Genomic DNA, 17,932 nt, shown 5'->3' with positions numbered 1-17,932 from the left:
TCTATCCAAAGGAATACTGACAATGGATTGCCGTAGATGAGGAACAGCTGACCCTCCTGGAACAGGGACCTCTGGCTGACTAGATTTACCAGAAGGACAGACAGGGGGAATGGATGAGGGTGCTGACAACACAGTGGACAGTGACAGGGATGGCAGAGTATGGAGCCTCTAGTGGGAGAGGAAGGCTGTCTATCTGATGAGTTTGTAATCATGCTCAGATGCCGAGGAGCTCAGAAGGTGGGCGACTGTGACCAGTGATAGTCATGTTTATAGAGATTAGAAATGCATGTGAAAATGTCTCAATGTCAATAGGCTTGGAATGAATTTTTCTGTATGAAACTGTGTGTTTTGACAAGGAAGTGGAGATCTTTTTTAAACGATGGAACCTCATTTAATTTTATGTCTTGTAGAGTTTATAATGAGTAAAAGATTATATAAGTGTAATAATTCAACTGTAAGCCTAAAAATTTACAGCCAATTCTGAAAAAGATGCATCTTAGCTCAGAAAATTGTTATTGAATATGTCAGTGCTGTTGTAATGAAATGCTTCTTCTAAGTATGTGGTTATTAAATAAATAATTAACAAAAAAAGAAGAAAAAGAAAAAATTTCAGTTGTAAGTGATGCTAGCTGAGAAAAGGCTGCCTTGAGGAGGCACTTCTGCACAATTCTCCACATGCCACAGGCTCCTAAGGGCGGTTTTCAACACTTCTTTTACCAAAAGTTCAATGGTGCTCCCTTCAAAAGCCCTTTGAGCACAGAATGAAGACCTTGATTGACTACCTCACAGAAAAATCTTTTATCTTTCTTGTTTATTTCTTGAGACAGTCTTATTTTCTGTAGCCCAGGGTTGCTGGGAACTCACTAGGTAGCCAAGGTTGGCTTCAAACTCTCAGCAATCTTCCTGTTTGTCTCCCAAGCGCTAGGATTACAAGCTTGAGCCTCCATGCTTGGCTCTTTGGGGTTAAATCTAAATAACAAGTATAATGCCTTCAGCTAGGTTTTGTTTTTACAGAGTTCGTATCCCTGAATGTTGAGTACCTAGTGGCCATTCTCTTTCCTCAGACAAAGCGTCAGGTTACACAGATACGTGCCTCCTGTTAGGAGCTGCTAAGAATCAGTTCTTCCTTTGAGAAGCTGAGGAGGAAGCTCTCTCCAAGGTCCAGTTCTTTCTAAAGCTAATGTACCTTCTTAAGACATGTTAGGCTCCCAATTTTAATTCAGTTTCTCTTATAGCAATTCTTGAGTTCTGCTACATAAACCACAATTCTGTCTGAAAACGTTTGATGAATGGGGAATAATCCAAATGGTGTAGTGTTGACAATTACACTACAAATACTATTCACTAACTCCTACCTAATTGGAACATCAAGATATTAGTTACCCTCCTGTTACCTCCACTTTCTTCCCAACTCATTAAAAAATAAGAATTCCACATAAGTAAATGAAAATTACATTTAAAAAATGTAAAAGGCAAATTTAACAACTGAGAACAATAAATAGTGTAATAGCAAAAATATTCTAAATGGCATACCACAGAGTTAAATCCCTTTTACCCTCCAAAAATACGGAGGCAGTGTGTTCTCCCTACTCTGGTGCAGATTGGCTTCAACAGAAACAAACCTGATCATACTGAAAGCAGCAGCAGCAGCAGCAGCAACAGCTTTTACACGAGCAACTCAAAGTCAGAGTTTTCACAAAGAACTTCTTTATCAAAGCACGAAGACTCATTGACTTGTACCAATTGATGAGACAGGTAGACAAACTCAAACTCTGTTCAGTCTAAGGTTACCCAGCATATGATGTACAGCCCTACTTAAGTGGCTCTGTCACTGGTAAAGCAAATAAAACTTGACATCTTACCTCTTGCCCATAGTTCACTGAACAGTTAGAAGGGAGCAGCTCAACTTCACCTTCCACCATGGCTCCTTCCAAACATTCATCTAAGTTGCGATAACCATTTACCTGGAGAGGGTACTGGCCGAAGGTCTCGTTGTTACAAAAGGGCTTTCCTAGGAAGGAAGGGAGAGAGGGAGAGAGGGAGAGAGAGAGAGAGGGAGAGAGGGAGAGAGAGAGAGAGAGAGAGAGAGAGAGAGAGGTGTGCATTGAGATTGATTTTCAAAGTCTCACTACCATCTACTTTTCCGGCTCAACTGAGGCAGCATCTTCTAAAACACTGTATCCTCCCAAGAGCTGTTTAGAAATACACTTAAGCCCAGTTGACAACTTCCAATATACTGGGGGGGTTACATGAGCAATCAACAATCACTGACACTATAAAAAGAAAAGCAATCAGTGGGGTTTGAGAGATGGCTCAGTGATTAAGAGCACTTGCTGTTGCAGAGGACCAGGATTCGGTTCCCAAAACCCACATCAGGAAGTTCACAACTCCCTGTAACTCCAATTCCATAGGATCTAATGCCCTCTTCTGTCATTTCTGGGTTGCTGTCCCAGCACAGGAAAAAAAAAAAAACTTGAATATTGATTAAAACAAATTCAGAGGCTGAGCTAGAATTTCCAGGTCAGCCTGGGCCACTGTGCATGTGTTTGTCTGCACGGGGTACATGTGTGTAAGTGTAAATGCACTCACTGAGCCAACACACATGGAGGCAAAAGGTTGACATTAGGATGTCCTCCTTAATTACCTTTCCATCTTACTTTCTGAGAGCAAATTACTGACCCAAGCTATCTCCCCAGCCCAGCCTGGTCTATTTTTAAGTTATGTATACAAGGGCGAGCAGGATAGCTCAGTCAGTAAAGGCACTTGCTGTAGAAGTCTGACAACGTGAGTTTAATCCCCGGAACTCACATAAAGATGAAAGGAGAAAACTCAGTCCACAAAGTTGTCCTCTGGCCTCCATTATGTACACCAGAAATGTGCTGACACACACACAAACAAATAAACAACGTTTAATTATGCATAAAAATTGAAAAATTTAAAACTAAGTAGATATTTGATATTTAACATGCCCATCTTTGGAGAAGCAATGGTCCTGGTTTGTTCTTAAAAGATTACTAGTATCTGCCAGTATAGTTTAGCAAGGATGTGGGCTTGGCAACCATGAACTCCGGGTTCAGTCCCCAATACCAAAAATAAATAATACACTTAAAAAATTAAGCCCAGTTATGATGGCTAATGCCAGTAATCCCAACTCTCACGAGGCTAATGTAGGAGGGTTGCTGTGAGTCTGCTGTCAGCCCAGGCTACACTGGGAATTCCAGGCCAGCCTAGGTTACAGTGTAAGACCCTATTTCAAGAAATAACAGACATGGTGGTGAACACTTTAATCTCAGCACTGGGGAGGTAGAGGCAGGCAAATCTTTGTGAGTTCAAGGCCAGTCTACTCTCCATAACTAGTTCTAGACCAGCTGGGGTTACATAGCAAGACCCTGTCTCCAACAACACAGCAAACCCACAAACTCTAACAAACTATACCAAAACATGAACGCAAACCAATAGTAAAGATGAGAAAGAATGAGGTAAGAGGAGACAGGGCTGTGTGGGAAAAGGCTGCCCACTGACTGATTGTTGGGTTCCTGAGGGTTTTGATATTGTTCTATTTGGGTTCAAAATTCTGTAGTTAAAAATAAAAAAAGTATGCCTTTAATCCCAGGCAGAAGCTGGGGGATCTCTGTGAGATTGGGGCCAGCCCGGTCTACAGAAGTAGTTCCAGGTCAGCTGGGGCTACAGGGAGACTGTCTTTAAAATTTTTTTCTTTTAATTAAAAATTATGTGTCCACCATACAGTTTAGATAAACCTTTACAGTAGACAAACATTTCTGACAGTCTGATGCCACTAAATCTTTTGAGATTAGACGTTACATCAGGAAAAGCAACAGATAAAAATTAAGTGACATCACTGCCTCTGTGACATCAATGCGGATGTCACATGATTTAATATTTAGCACAATTCTCAACAGAGACTATGCCCAGTGCACAGATGAAGAGACTGAGGACTCGAGCTCACAAAGTTTGTCCACAATCACAAAGACAAGAGCCAGAGCCAGCACTCAATCCAGAGTTTATTGGACTCCAAAGTCCGTTTATTTACTATTCCCTGAAAGGACTCAGCAGCAAGGACACAGTCACAGATCTAGAATGAACATTCAGGACAAAGAATTTACCTTCTCGAACCCCTTCCGTCAGGAAAGTACCGTAGAATAGCTGCACCATGGGATTTTCAGATTTATTCCTGGGATTGCTGCTATTTTAAGAGAGAGGCAATTCTATATCATTTGGATCAAGAATGTGTTCACAAAACCCCAGCGTATTCAAAACCAGAAACAGTTCAATTTTATTACCCATAAAGAACCAGGTAGAGCCTAAGGCATGTAAAGGTCTATAACGGCTGAGTGCAGCTCATTTACTGACAACAGAGTATGCCTGGCACTGTTGAAGCCAAAGTCAGTTACGAGTGAACCCTGACCTTAGGCACTTTAGTCTTCAGTCTTTTAGGGGAGCCACACATGCTGACAACTATGTGGATGCATATCATTTGATATCTACAGCTATATAGCTATGCCAGATGATACATATACACACATATACATGGCACAGAAGTAAACAACAAATTCTCCTGGAGCTTTTTTTTTTTTTTTTTTTTTTTTTTTTTAAAAAAAATTTTTTTTTTTTTTTTTTTTTGTTAGTTAAAAAAAGTTTATTTTATGTGATGAGTGTTTTGCCTGAATATATGTAAATGCATCCATGCATGCAACGCCTGCACAGAGCAAAGGGCAACAGATGCCCAAGAACTGGAGTTACTGATGGTTGTTAGTCACCATGTAGGTGCTGGGAACTGAACTCCAGTCCTCTGAAAGAGCAACCAGTCCTCTTAACCACTGAGCAATCTCTCCAGCCCAAGTTTCACAAATAAATACCAAAGTTTTTGCAGTAGCATAATAAAAAGAGGATACAATTTATTTTTTCCTAAAGTCTATCCTAAATTGTAATTATGCAAGTCACTAGTTGCAAACTATTTTATGGTACTTGGTTCTTCAACTTAGAGTTAGCTATTTAGAAAAGCGGGTTCTCAGCATTTGCAATGAGCATAGGATGCATGTCCTTGCTGTCCTGATTTTCACCTCTGTCAGGACTGAAGTGACTGATCCCCATCCTCCGCACATGCTAAGCAGACTCCACAAGTGCCCTACATCAAATTAACGGCTCCATATCATACACCACATTCACATCTGAGACCCATTTACTGCTTCTAAACACATCTTACAACACAGGCAGTTAGTCAGGGGTCTTTTAGTTAACAACAAAAAAGGGGACTGCAGGCTGCAGATTAAGGTCAGTCTAGATCCCCAGAGGGAACACCAAACTGGAGCTACACAAGAGGAGTGTCAGTAGTCACCATGAAGTTTGGTCAGCAGCAATTTTTACTTGAAAAGGGTGACTCCCCATCAATTATAACTCTCAGTGGCCACTGTGAGTAGGAAGGATGTGCAGACAAACCCTCAACACTCACTTAACATTAACAGCTAGCTGGAACGCATCCTCCAGCCAATCCAGGAGCTTGTGTGTGAATTCACTCACATCTTGCTACAAGAGAGGCACAAATTGCAGTAAGTTAGATGCAATACTGTACTCAGGGCAATGAAGGTTTGCCTTTAATCCCATGAACAAATTAAGATTCAACTCCTATGAAATCATTTCCTTTTTAACGGCCAGACTTCAAAAAGACACAACAACAGTGGAACCCAGTGGCTAGGGACAAAGAGCAAGGGCATTAAGGTGACCTGACTAAGCTAGACCAGGAAGGAAGTGGAGCTCTGCTGGGCCTGCCAACAAACACCATCTTCCAACTGGGCCTTTCTAAAAACAGCCCAAAGAACGACTACAGTTCACTAGAATGCTGTGAGATCTAAATGGAGAAACATAACTTTTAGAAATATTTTATTTATTATTTTTATTTTATGTGTATGAGTGTATTGTCTGCATGTATGTAAATACACATTGTGGGGCGTTGGATCACCAGGAATTGCAGTTAGGACAGCTGTTAGCTTCCATGTGGGTGCTGGGAATTGAACCCAGATCCTCTGCAAGAGCAGCCAGTGCTCTTAACTGCTGAGCCATCTCTCTAGGCCCCTAAACGTAATTTTTACAAAATGTTCTGAGAATAGTGCTTAGCTGTGTGGCCATTAAGTGGAGAGCAACTTTAAACTGTACAAGAGGAAGAAGCTCCAACAGCTCTGAGCTTAGTGGGAGGTAGGGAAAGAGACACAAGGACCAAAGGGAAGAATGCTCAGAAAGGTTGCGAACTCAGATTTCCATTTAAAGAAACCTAAGTTCTTTTAAATAGGGTTTCTGTCCCAGAGTGATGATGCAGGCCTGTAATCCCAGATTCAGGAGACTGAGGTGGGAAGATCAGGCATTCAGGGCCAGCCTGGGTTAAATAATGAGACCCTGTCTCAAAAAAACCCAAACCAAAACAAGAATTCTATCTGGGCCACCAAAGAACTTTGCTCAGTTAACCTTTTGCTGTGGCTCACTGAAGGATCTTCAAACTTCTTTCTGCTTCAATTGCCTCTGTTAACTCTACTATTCTTTCCCCCACAACACTGGTTTTTGGAGACAGAGTATGTAGTCCTTGCTATGTAGTACTGGATGACCTGGAACTCACTATGTAGATCAGGGTGGCTGCCAACTTGCAGCAATCCTCCTGCCTCTGTCTCCTGAGTGCTGGGATTAAGGCATGTGCCGCCACACCCAGCTGTTTCTTACCACCTTTAGAGCAGCCTGCCCTATGCAATTCTCTCACTCATGTATAAACAAGCTTGTACTTCCTCTCACTACATCTTCTGGAAGCAAAATGAAGGGCAAAAGAAGGTAACAGTCATCCTGCCTAGCTATGCTCACAGCTTGTTACACAATCATAATTAAAATAGCAGTATCGCATTTACAAGGGATGACTTCAAATGCCAGAATTTGAAATAAAACAAGAAACAAGGGTCCTGAGTACCTGCTGTTCCTCTGATGATCGGAAGGCTCCCTTTAGCAGGTCCAGGGCTGCAGAAGGGTCTACAAATTTTCGATTTGATCCCATCATCAGAGCAAACAAATACTGAAGCTCTTGCATAAACACGATGTTTCTCTTTTCCTATAGAAAATATAGCCATGTATACTTTGATAAGACCTTATTTGAAAAGTTTAGGGGCTGAAGAGATGGCTTTAAAAAGAAGACCTGTCAATAATCACTCTCTATTTCATATTTACCAAGTTCTAGGTCAGTTGGCCCTCTGACTACCACCCAGAGAGCTAAGGACTGCACAGTTACTCTAAAACACAGAGTAACTAACGTAGGATCCAGGAAGGATTGTGAAGAACACAGAGAAGTCCTTTTTGTGTAGCTGCTGCCCTCATTCATCAGAACGCACTACAGCAAGGTAGCATGCTAGAAGGGCGAGATGGTGTGATGAAAGGGTTGAAATCTCTAAGAAGGGTCAGGCCTCTGCCTCAGGGATCTGCTATGCATCCCGTGACCCAAGTAGCCAATGGCAGGAGAGCATCACTTAGAGAACACCAGTTCTGAGTGTTCCCATAGGGGCAGCGCAGCTGCAGTTAGCACAGTGGCCCACCACACTTTCCTGGAACCATTTTCCTTGCTTTATTCTACTTAACTGGACAATTTAGTGAACCCTTACTTCTTATCAAAAAGGAAGAGCAAATTGGAAATGGAAATATATATCACCACAAGCAAACACCATCAGTTATCATCTTTAGTCCAGCACTGAAAGACCAAGGATGAAAGGGAAACAAGGGTGGAAAGTCCTCAGCACCAACTTACAGTGTGACTTCGACAATTTTCAAGTACGTTCTGTGGAAGACCATAGCTGAGAACAAGTCTTCGAAATTCAGGCAACTGAAAGAGAGACTGAAAGAAAGAAATTCATAGTTTTTCTTTCAAAATAACTGCAGCAATTTGGTTTTGAGACAGAGACTTGTTAGGTAATCTAGGCTGGCCTCTTGAACTACTAATCCTCCTGCCTCAGGTTCCCAACAGCTGGGATTACAGGCCTGTGTAATTACAAGGTGTAGGATCTCAAAATCAGGCATAAGCGGCTAGGCCTACAATCCCAGTACTCAGGAGTGCTGTGAGTCTAAGGCCAGCTTGGGATACACAGTAAGTTTCAGGCCAATCTACACTACAGTGTGAGATCCAGCTCAAACTAATGAGTAAAATAAGTATGTTCTTTCATTTTAAAAAATGTATAACTGTCAACTTAGCAATTCTATTATTTCTATGGAAATAATAATGGTTACACACAAAACAGTAAGAATGTTTATTCTTTTAAATAAACAATTAAGACCTAAAAAAGGAACAGAAGAAACAATAAATTCATACAAATATATGTATGTATATACATATACAAGTACATACATATAATAATAAACAATTATGAGTCACTAAAATGATATTCTAGGGGCTGGAAAGATGGTTCAGCAATTAAGAGCACTTGCTGCTCTTGCAGAGGACCAGAGTCTGGTCTCAGCAACCACAATGGGCAGATCACAACTGCCTATAATGCCAGGTCCAGGGGATCTGACATTCTCTTCTGAATCCCTGGGTATCCGCACCCATGTGGTGAACATACAGACAATCAGACACACATAAAAAGCAATCTTTTTTGAAAAGAATATTATAAAAATACTTTCATAAAATGACCTACTGTGCAGCCTTAACAACGAATTAACAAGAACTATGTACCAACATGAATAAATCTCAGAAATCTCAGCGTGAAAAAGTTACAGAAGGTGGGCATGGCAGCTCAGGCCTCTAAACTTACCATTTAGGATATTGAGGCAGAAGGATTACCTCAAGTTCAAGGCAAACTTGGACTAGATAGTAAGTTCTAGGGCTAGCCAACACTACATAGGCTAAACAGGCTACAGTGGATAACTCATGCCAAAGGACATCTGAATATACAAACATGACTCAAGAGGCCTTAATATATATGACAGAATGCATGAAATCCAGTGGGCAGGCTATGGAGGGGGATGCAGATAGGGAAGGGGGATAAATATGATTAAGATATATCATATGAAATCCACAAACATTTAATAAAAATACATTAAAAAGACCCTGTCTTTAAAAAGTTACAGAAATGTATAATACTAAATTTGCTAAATTTAAGACTATAACCCAGTATATTGTTCGAGGCTACAAACGTGTGGTTGGAAGTCTGTATGGGAGGGAGGTGACAGGACAACAGCAAATGGATTTATAATATTCATTTTTTTCAAAAATTTACTTGTTTATTTATGTCTGTACAAGTGTATGCATACGTGTGGGTGGCTGGGTGGGAATGCCTGTGCACACAGAGTGTATGCATATGTGGGGAGTGGGGTGGGAGGGTGGCTGTGTTGTGCCTGTGACAAAAGAGGGTGTCAGGTGTTCCTGTTTACCATTCTATACCTAGTTCTTTGAGTTGGGGGTCCCTCCCTGCACCTAGTGACATTTTCACAGGTAGGCTGGAAGGCAGCAAGTCCCAGCAATCCTCCTGCCTATACCTCCCTTCCAGCTGGGGTTATAGGCAAATGTTGGATGCCTGACTTGTATGGGTGCTGGGTTCCACAATCTGGTCCTCACGATTATACAGCAAGTGCTCTTAACTGCTGAGCCATCTCTTCAGTCCCTATAATATTCATTTCTTAAGGTAAGTGGTAAGTACACTGGTTGACTATCCTCTGTCATACATACTCTATATATCTATTTTATAAGAGAACATTATGTAGAGAAGACTGGTCTCAAACTCATGATCCTCCTGCTTCAGCCTCCTGAGTGCTGGGACTACAGGCATGTACCACCATGCCTGGCTCTTAGCTACTCCACTTAAACCCTTAAGCTAGCCCTTTGTCCTTTCAACCTGTATCCTCCAACCTAAATGAAGTAATGTTCCACAGCTAAAATAAAACCCTGATTTAAAACAGTACACAAGGGGCTGGAGAGATGGCTCGTTGGGCCTTCGGGACCCTCATACACACGGCATGGAGGAAAATGAGGCCTAATATAATTTCATAAGCCAGGCTAAAGTTTAGCGACCTGTCTCTGGCCTGTCACTTCCGTGTGGAGGTGACTCAGCAGGGCCCTATCTAAGATTGCCTCTGCCCAGTAACAACTGGCGTGGTAAATTCCCAGTGGCCCACAGTCTTCACCCCAGATGACACATTCCCATACCCACCCCCTTTTCCACACCCCCTTTGCTTACACTATATAAGTTGATGCCTGACACAATAAAGTGAGTTCCTGCCTTGACAAGACTCCCGACTCGGTGTGGTTTTTGAGTCGCCGACACTCACCATCCCGCTCAGCCCCAAAGAGGAACACAGGCTGGTCCTGGCCTCTCTCCCTGTGCCCTACCTGTCGGAGAGCGATCCACAATGGCTCAGCGGTTGAGAGTGCTGACTGCTCTAGCAGAGGACCCAGGTTCGATTCCCAGCACCCACATGGTGGCTACGAACCATCCTTAACTCCAGTTCTGGGGGAATCTTAAGCTGTCTTCTGACCTCCTCGGCATTGCTGGGTGCACTCACATACATTCAGGCAATACACTCATAGACATAAAATAAAAATAATAAAATTAAAAACAAAAAACAGTACACAGCAACACCATCGTCATTTTAAGTCAACAACCTCAAGTAGCCTCTTTCTGGAAATCCCACTAGAGGCTGAGTATCACCCATGTAAAAGGCTCAGGACAAGGAGTGGTTCAGACTCTGGGGTCTTTTCAACTTTAAAATATTTGCACAGACTTTATCAGTTGAGCATTCTTAATTCAAATATCTGAAATGTTCAAAAAGCTTTAGATTTTAGAGATCTGCGGTTCTGAATTTTTACATTAGAGATGCTCAATGTGTATTGTATTTTAGTATCAATTGGTTTCCCAAAACCTCCAATAACTATTTCAAAACCAATCTATCATTTCTCCTTTCACAATAAAATGACTGAAAGCTACTTCACAGAAAACGTAGGATTCATGTCACAACTGTGAAGGCTGGGGACGATGAAAATTCAGGTGCCTGTTAGTTTCCACATACCAACAAGACGGACAGGCACAGGAAATAACTGACTAATGTCCCCAATTCCACAATACCTTTCTACATTTTTTTTCTTTAATTAAAAGAGATTTTTCTGTGCATGTGATAGAGTCTCACAAGTCTCAGCTGACTTGGAATTCACTACGTAGCCCAAGCTGGCCTTGAACTTGTGGCAATCCTTTTGCCTCAAGCCTCAAAAGTGCTGGGATTGCAAGAATGAACCACCACACACCTGGTTTCACTCTCCATTCTGTTTTTCTTTTTTTTCTTTCAGGGGACATGTGTGGAAGTTGGAGGACAACTTGCAGGAGCTGGTTCTCTCCTTCCACCACTTGGAAATCAGGAATCAAACGCAAATTGTCAGGTTTGGTGGCAGTAGACACCTTCATATGCTCAGTCATCTCCCTCGCCTCCCATTCTCTCTACTTTTTTTTTTTTTTCCTTTTTTGAGACAGGGTCTTACTATGTAACCCTGGCTGGCCTGGAACTCACTACATAGACCAGGTTGACCTCTATCTCATGGAGAGCTGCTCACCTGTGTCTCCTGAGTGCTGAGATTAAAGGCATGCTCCGCCATGCTTGGCTTCACTCTCCATTCATAACCAGCCAATTCTATTTTCCTGCTATCTCTCACATTTAAGCAAGTCCTAATCTTGGATCATTTTACTTGCTGCTCATAAATGTTCTGTACGGAACTGCATGGTTCAAACCCTCGCCACCTCATGCCTCTGCTTAAATACTTCTTTAATGGATTACTGACTTATGGCCCCACGGTTTCCAAAGTGAACTCCAGGAGGGTCCACACTTTCTTTTAGGCACTGCTGTTTCTCAAGTCCTAATCAGGCACATAGGAAGCTGAGTGTATTTTAAGTGTTTTGGCTTGAGCAACGGGGCAGGTGCCACAAACTATTTAATGGACAAGACTGCAGGCAGGGATAAGGCACAACACTGTGGCCATGTTAGGTTTATGGTGCCTGGGAAGTATTTTTTGACAGCCACTATTCTCTAGAGAAATCCATCCACCTGCTTGGCTTTACTACCACCCACATGGTACTGACCCACAATGTGCTAGCTGCAACCCATAACTCTTTTTCTCAACTAGAACGGCACACAGTTAACTTCCACATGCCCCCACTTCCCGCCTCTCCCACAGATGTGAAACACAGGTGCTTTGAACTCAGTATGTCTACAACCTGACATCGCCTTTTATCATATACCCAAATTACTCTGCCTCCTGAGTCAATCAGCACTACAGTCCACCTGGTAACATGAGCCGCTAAAAACCTTGCAGTCTTTCCCAGTCCTCTCTTATGGATATCATTCACTAACTCCTATATATTTCATCACAACAACATCTCAAGAATTTTTTCACAGGCCTAGAGATGTGGCTCGGTGGTTAAGTGCTTGCCTAGCATACATAGTACCCTGGGATACATGTATACACATATATACACATACATGAAACAGCTGTGCATACAATTGGGTGTGGTGGTACACACACCCAATATAGGCATATATGCCTGTATTCCTAGCACTTGGGAGGTACAGGTAGTCCGCCCCTGTCTCTAATACAAAAAAGAATGTTTTTACTTCTCTCTTTCCAGGACACCATCTGTCATGTCTCTACTTCATGTCCCCCTGAAGAGCACTCACTAACTGCTGACTCCAAAACTCAACATATTTATAATTGCAGATCTCATTATCAGTACTGCCCAGTTTAGATATTACAGAATTTAAATCCAAAACACACAAAAGTAACCAAAACACAATAATGTTATAGCAAAATTTACCCAGTTTTATATAATTGTTTTAACTTTCTAAAAACTGTTTTATTGCATTATTGTGTGTGTGTGTGTATGTGTGTGTACACGCACATATGCATGTGTACAAGTACCACAGCATGTATGTAGAGGTCAGATGACAACCTGGAGGAGTGGTTCTCTCCTTCTACTGTGTGGTTCCCAGTACTCAAACTCAACAGGTTTGGTAGCAAGCACCTTTACCCACTGAGCCACCTTGCTGGCCCTGCTTTAAATTTTTTGAGGTTATGACTCATACATTTCAGTTCAATAAAATAAAAAATTATATTCAGAAGAAACAGTTGTCTGGTGATAATATCATACCTGAATAACAGCACTGAACCAACATGTGTTGCCAACATTTTTCAGCCCAACTGGCCAACCATCCCCTCTCCTCCAGTCATTGGGATTCGGGTTTTCTCCCCAAACTTCACAACGTTTTCTCTTTGAGCGTTTAGTTTCTGCAGCATTTGCCTCATGTATTCTGTACAGGCCAGCATACCACACATCAAAAAAAGAAAAGAGTTAAAGAATAATTTACCACAGGGAGGATATTGGTACGCTGCACAGATGATTCAAAATGCCAGAAAAACTATCCACTGAATAATACTGGCTGTGTAGCAGTTCCAAGATCATACATACGGGAATAGCATGGTTTGAATGCAAAATTTAATCATTCCACATCAGAGACTGTTTTTAATAAGGTCCATGACAGAAATGATTTAAGACTAGCTGCACCTAGCGCATTACAAGGTTTGTTTCAACCATGGTACCCTATCTAAGGGCCTGCCGTTGAAGAAGAAAGAGAGACACTGTGCTAAGCCATGAGCTTCCAAATTGCCCAGCACAAAATACTCAGCTCGATGCGTCCCTGAAAGAAAAACTCAGCAGTGTAAGGAATTGAAAAGAACTGTTGAAAATGAATGTCTGTGAACCACACCAGACAAACACCATAAACAAAATTCCCTGGTCAGCTGAGGCAACAGCATAGCCCTCTGCTGATAAGAAAAATCTATGTGGACCAGATACTTAGGTTAGGTTGCTGTTTTTTCTTTATCAACTGTAAATAACAAAATTTGCAGGGTTTTATTCAAAGACTACAGACTGTAGTACAATCCTCCTTATTCTCAGTTTTTCCAAAAGCCAGCGTGGTAGCACACCTGGAGTCCCAGCACTCCAGTGACTGAGGAAAAAGTGCCACAAGTTCCAGGCTCACTGAGCTAGGACACATCTTAAAAAAACACGCCAACAGAAAAGTAAGCTAAAAATTGCTCCTTAAAGAAATGCTATTTTGGTGTCAGTAAAGGAGCTTGACAGAATAAACCCTGTGTGGTTTTCCCACAGCACAGCACAACACAGCAATTATGGGGAACAGTGATCATAAATTAAACCAATAACCTGTTAAGATCCCTTCCATCAGCTTGAATTTTAGGAGACTCCAGTAGACTCAAAGCAATGGCCGCCTGAAGATCGTCTTTGTTGTCATGCGTAAGGTCTATCACTTCTATTAAGTAGAAATATAGTCAGTACACATGCAGAAACTGCTCTTCTGCCTACAGTGTAAGGAAAAGGTAAAAAGATCCCTGAACCAGATATATTCCCTAGTTTTCACTACAATAAATAGCTCTTCTGTGTAAGAACAATTTTTTAACTCTGTCCAGAGTCTAACAAACTTAGAGCTACACTGTAATCTTATCCTCCCCAACTGTTCAGAAGTAAGCTAGAAAACATGCATCAGGGTAGGGGAGATGGCTCAGGTGGTAAGGTGCTTGCTGCTCAAGCATAAGGACCTGAGTTCAGATACCAGCACCCACTTAAAAGGCTGAGTGAGGTGGCACATGCCTGCAATCCCAGCCCAGGAAGGTAGAGACAGGAGAACTGAGAATTGCTGGTCCGGCTGCCTAGCCAATTAATGAGCCCCAGATTCAGTAAGAGATCCTGTCTCAAAAAATAGTGAACAGTGATAGAGGAAGATTCCACAAGTCAACCTCTGGCTTCCACACCACACCTATGTGAATACATATGCAACAAGAGAATGAATGAATGAATGAATGAATGAACGAACAAATGAACAAACAAATCAATAAAAAGGGCTGACAAACAATAAACAAACAAACAAACAAATGGCTGGAGAGATGGCTCAGTGGTTAAGAACACTGAATGTTCTTGCAGAAGACCCGGGTTCAAATCCCAGCACCCACATGGCAGCTAACAACTGGAGCAGTAACTCCAGTTCCAGGGGATCCGACAAGCTTTTCTGTCCTCTGTGGGCATTGCCCTACATGGGTGCACTTACCTACATATAGGCAATACATGCATACACATAAAATAATTAAAATATTTTAAAAAATAAAATTTAAAAATGCATGAGCATTCCAAAGTCAAAAACATATTCCATACCTGTATGTTAATAGTCTCTACCATTGTAAAACATCAGCTACATATAAAAACAACCAAGGAAGAGAGAGTATCCAACCTCACACACACTTTTCTAGAGAGTGTTCAACTTGCTTTATGAAGCTGGCCTAAGTCTTAATACATACATACTAAAACCTGTCAAGAAAAGAAGAAAACACTCAAGGCTAGCCTGGGCTACACAGCTGTGGTGGTCTGAATGAACACTGTCTCCCATAATCTTCAAGTATTTGAACACTTCTCAGTTGATGGCTCTGTCTGCAGAAAGCAAGGGCCCCTGAGCTGAAGAGATGGTTCAGTAGTGAAGAGCCCCTGCTGCTCTTACAGAGGACCAGAGTTCAGTTCCCAACACCCACATCAGGCAGCCTATAACCACCTGTAACTCTAGCTCCAGGGCACTGGGTCCTGCAGGCACCTGAACACTCATGAATATACACTCAGACACAAACATACACATAAATAAATGTAAAATAAGTCTAAAAAGCTGAACTCGTGCCTGGTTCGCAGCAATGGCTCAATAATTAGGTAGTCAAAGGTACTGTGAGCAACAGGGAATCACACAGTAATTGTTGTCTCTGCTAGTTCAGAGAAGGCAAGACAGGAGATACCCACTTGCTAACCCTTCTTTGTTGGCAGCACTGCCTTCGACTTCAGATGGTTCGGTAGCAGCCGTGTCGTGACTGGGCTCCTTAACTCTTTCATCAGTGAGAAGGCTGACAGCCTGGGTGATGTCCCCATTACTGGCCTAAAGGGAGGAAAAAAAACAACAGAAATTTCAAAAGTAAAGCACCAGAGAATTTATGCTAAGTAGTAAGTTAGATTTTTGGTGATACTTCCTGTCAACACTACGGAAGCCTGGCATAACAACGCAGGACATAGAACAGAAGTGCAAGGAAAGCAGTGTCAGGTATGTGGATATGTGTGGAGGCATACCAAGCACCTAGCAATAGGACAATATGGGAGGTGTTTCTACTCCCACAACCTGCAAACAAACACACAGTCCTGCTGGATGGACGTAGCCTCAGCTTCAGGGGCCACAATCCTCACGCCACAGAACAGCTAAGGCATGAGTCACAAAAGGGTACCTGGAAGAAACACAGATGCTAAATGAAGCCAGACTCTACAGAAAAGGTAATGAGGAGCTACCAGACCGTGTAGGGTGACTTATCTGTTTTGAACCTTTTATTTGGGAAATAGTCTAAAAAAAATTGAATAGTAAAATGAGGCACAGAGCCTCATGAACTCATGGCCTGCCTTGGATACGAACTGGTCACACAGCCCAGCAGTGTTTGATCTGTACTGCCTACCTGCCAGCTACTCTGAGGCTAAGCTTATCTTATCATTTCCTTGGGCACCATTTCAGGGTGTATCTCCATAACCCACAAAGCTTCAGTACAACAGCACACTTTCACAGCAGCAACCGCTTCAGAGAGCGGTTCTTAAGGTCAAACTTCCCTGCTTGATTTCTTCATTTGCTGGTAGCAATCAGGATCCACATAAGGCCCACATAATGCAGACAGGTGATGGCATTCTTAAACCTCCTTGGCCTGCAGGCTTCCCCCACCATAAGCTCCCACCCTCCTCTTACAATTTATACATTGAAGAAACTGGACCATTTGACCTGTAGGTCTTCTGTTCCTGCATGTGCTTTCACTGGTGTAAAAATAGCCTGAACTGACAGACTATGATATGGCCAACTGTTAAGCAGAGTCTAGAAACCAACCTTTAAAGCTTCGTGAAGGAAGGAAGGGTCTTGGATGCCTGTGATTTCTCTCAGCTGATTTAGCAGCATTTGGCAACTCTGTATTTGAGAAACAAACAAAATCAGACACAAGCCCGGTCAGAAAGTAAACCTAGATACATCTCAGACAGACAGGCTGTGACTTGCATTTTTTTACTCTCAAGAGCTGAGAAGCTCCACACAACAAGGTACTAACGGTTCGACACACTCTAAAATGTCAGAATGATCACCCTTTCTAAAGTCACAGAAAATACTTTGGGCAGTAATGAGAGTAATATGACTGAACAGAAAACTACAAATACATTACAATTTAGGAATTGTTCAGCCTTAATGAATGCCTAAAGGGCTCTCGGTTTTCCTCTCTGCAGCCAGTAAGAAAGCAGGTCATATAAGGAGCCCAGGAAATCTGCATGGATGTGAAGATGAGCTATTTTAAGCTTTTGTGCATGCCATTTGTGTGTCATTTTTCACTGACAATGAACTTCTAGCCACATAATTAACAAATGAGTGGTACCACTAACATCATTTAAAAAACTTGGGTTTCATTACTTAAATAGAAGTGTAACTAAAACTAGTTTTGTAAATTATCAGATAAATTGTATGGAATGTTTCCACTCAGCTGAATCATGAAAAACTCTAACTAGTTAACTTCTAGCCATATATATCAATTTATAACCCCCTTTCAGGCTTAAAGTCTTACCACTTTATCCTGTTTTGCACTCAAAGCAAACACAAAACACTCACTGACAAACACAGCTCAATTTACATGGTTGGTGGCCCCATTTAAGACAACCATCTTTTAGGTGACTATTGAAAACAAAATCATTCAAGATGATTTCAGTGAGAAGAAATCTAGTTCACACCACTGCAAAGGTTATACCAGAATTAAGTCCTGATGTATCACACCGACCTCACCACTAGCTTCAATTTGTACTAT

The 17,932-nt window shown here is 41.9% G+C and overlaps 1 protein-coding gene across 4 annotated transcripts in view; it reads right to left on the bottom strand.

Moving 5' to 3' along the window:
* Positions 1-17,932, bottom strand: part of Usp28 (ubiquitin specific peptidase 28) — a 71,637-nt gene that overhangs the window by 35,886 nt on the left and 17,819 nt on the right. For 2 of the 4 annotated variants that reach the window (XM_008832742.3, XM_008832745.3), the window contains exons 2-10: positions 16,978-17,055; positions 15,867-15,999; positions 14,238-14,343; positions 13,164-13,323; positions 7,790-7,876; positions 6,965-7,102; positions 5,471-5,544; positions 4,125-4,204; positions 1,863-2,011 (exon numbers count right to left, since the gene is read on the bottom strand). In XM_008832742.3, coding sequence (XP_008830964.1) covers positions 1,863-2,011; positions 4,125-4,204; positions 5,471-5,544; positions 6,965-7,102; positions 7,790-7,876; positions 13,164-13,323; positions 14,238-14,343; positions 15,867-15,999; positions 16,978-17,055 — 1,005 coding nt within the window. The remainder of the gene's footprint in view (positions 1-1,862; positions 2,012-4,124; positions 4,205-5,470; positions 5,545-6,964; positions 7,103-7,789; positions 7,877-13,163; positions 13,324-14,237; positions 14,344-15,866; positions 16,000-16,977; positions 17,056-17,932) is intronic. The other 2 variants (XM_017798069.2, XM_017798071.2) reach the window with 1 other exon arrangement.

This window comes from Nannospalax galili, unplaced genomic scaffold (assembly GCF_000622305.1).
Source record: "Nannospalax galili isolate Female #2095 unplaced genomic scaffold, S.galili_v1.0 scaffold335, whole genome shotgun sequence".
NCBI lineage: Eukaryota > Metazoa > Chordata > Mammalia > Rodentia > Spalacidae > Nannospalax > Nannospalax galili.
Note: the sequence above shows the minus strand (reverse complement) of the source record. Positions and strands in the feature narration are given on the sequence as shown.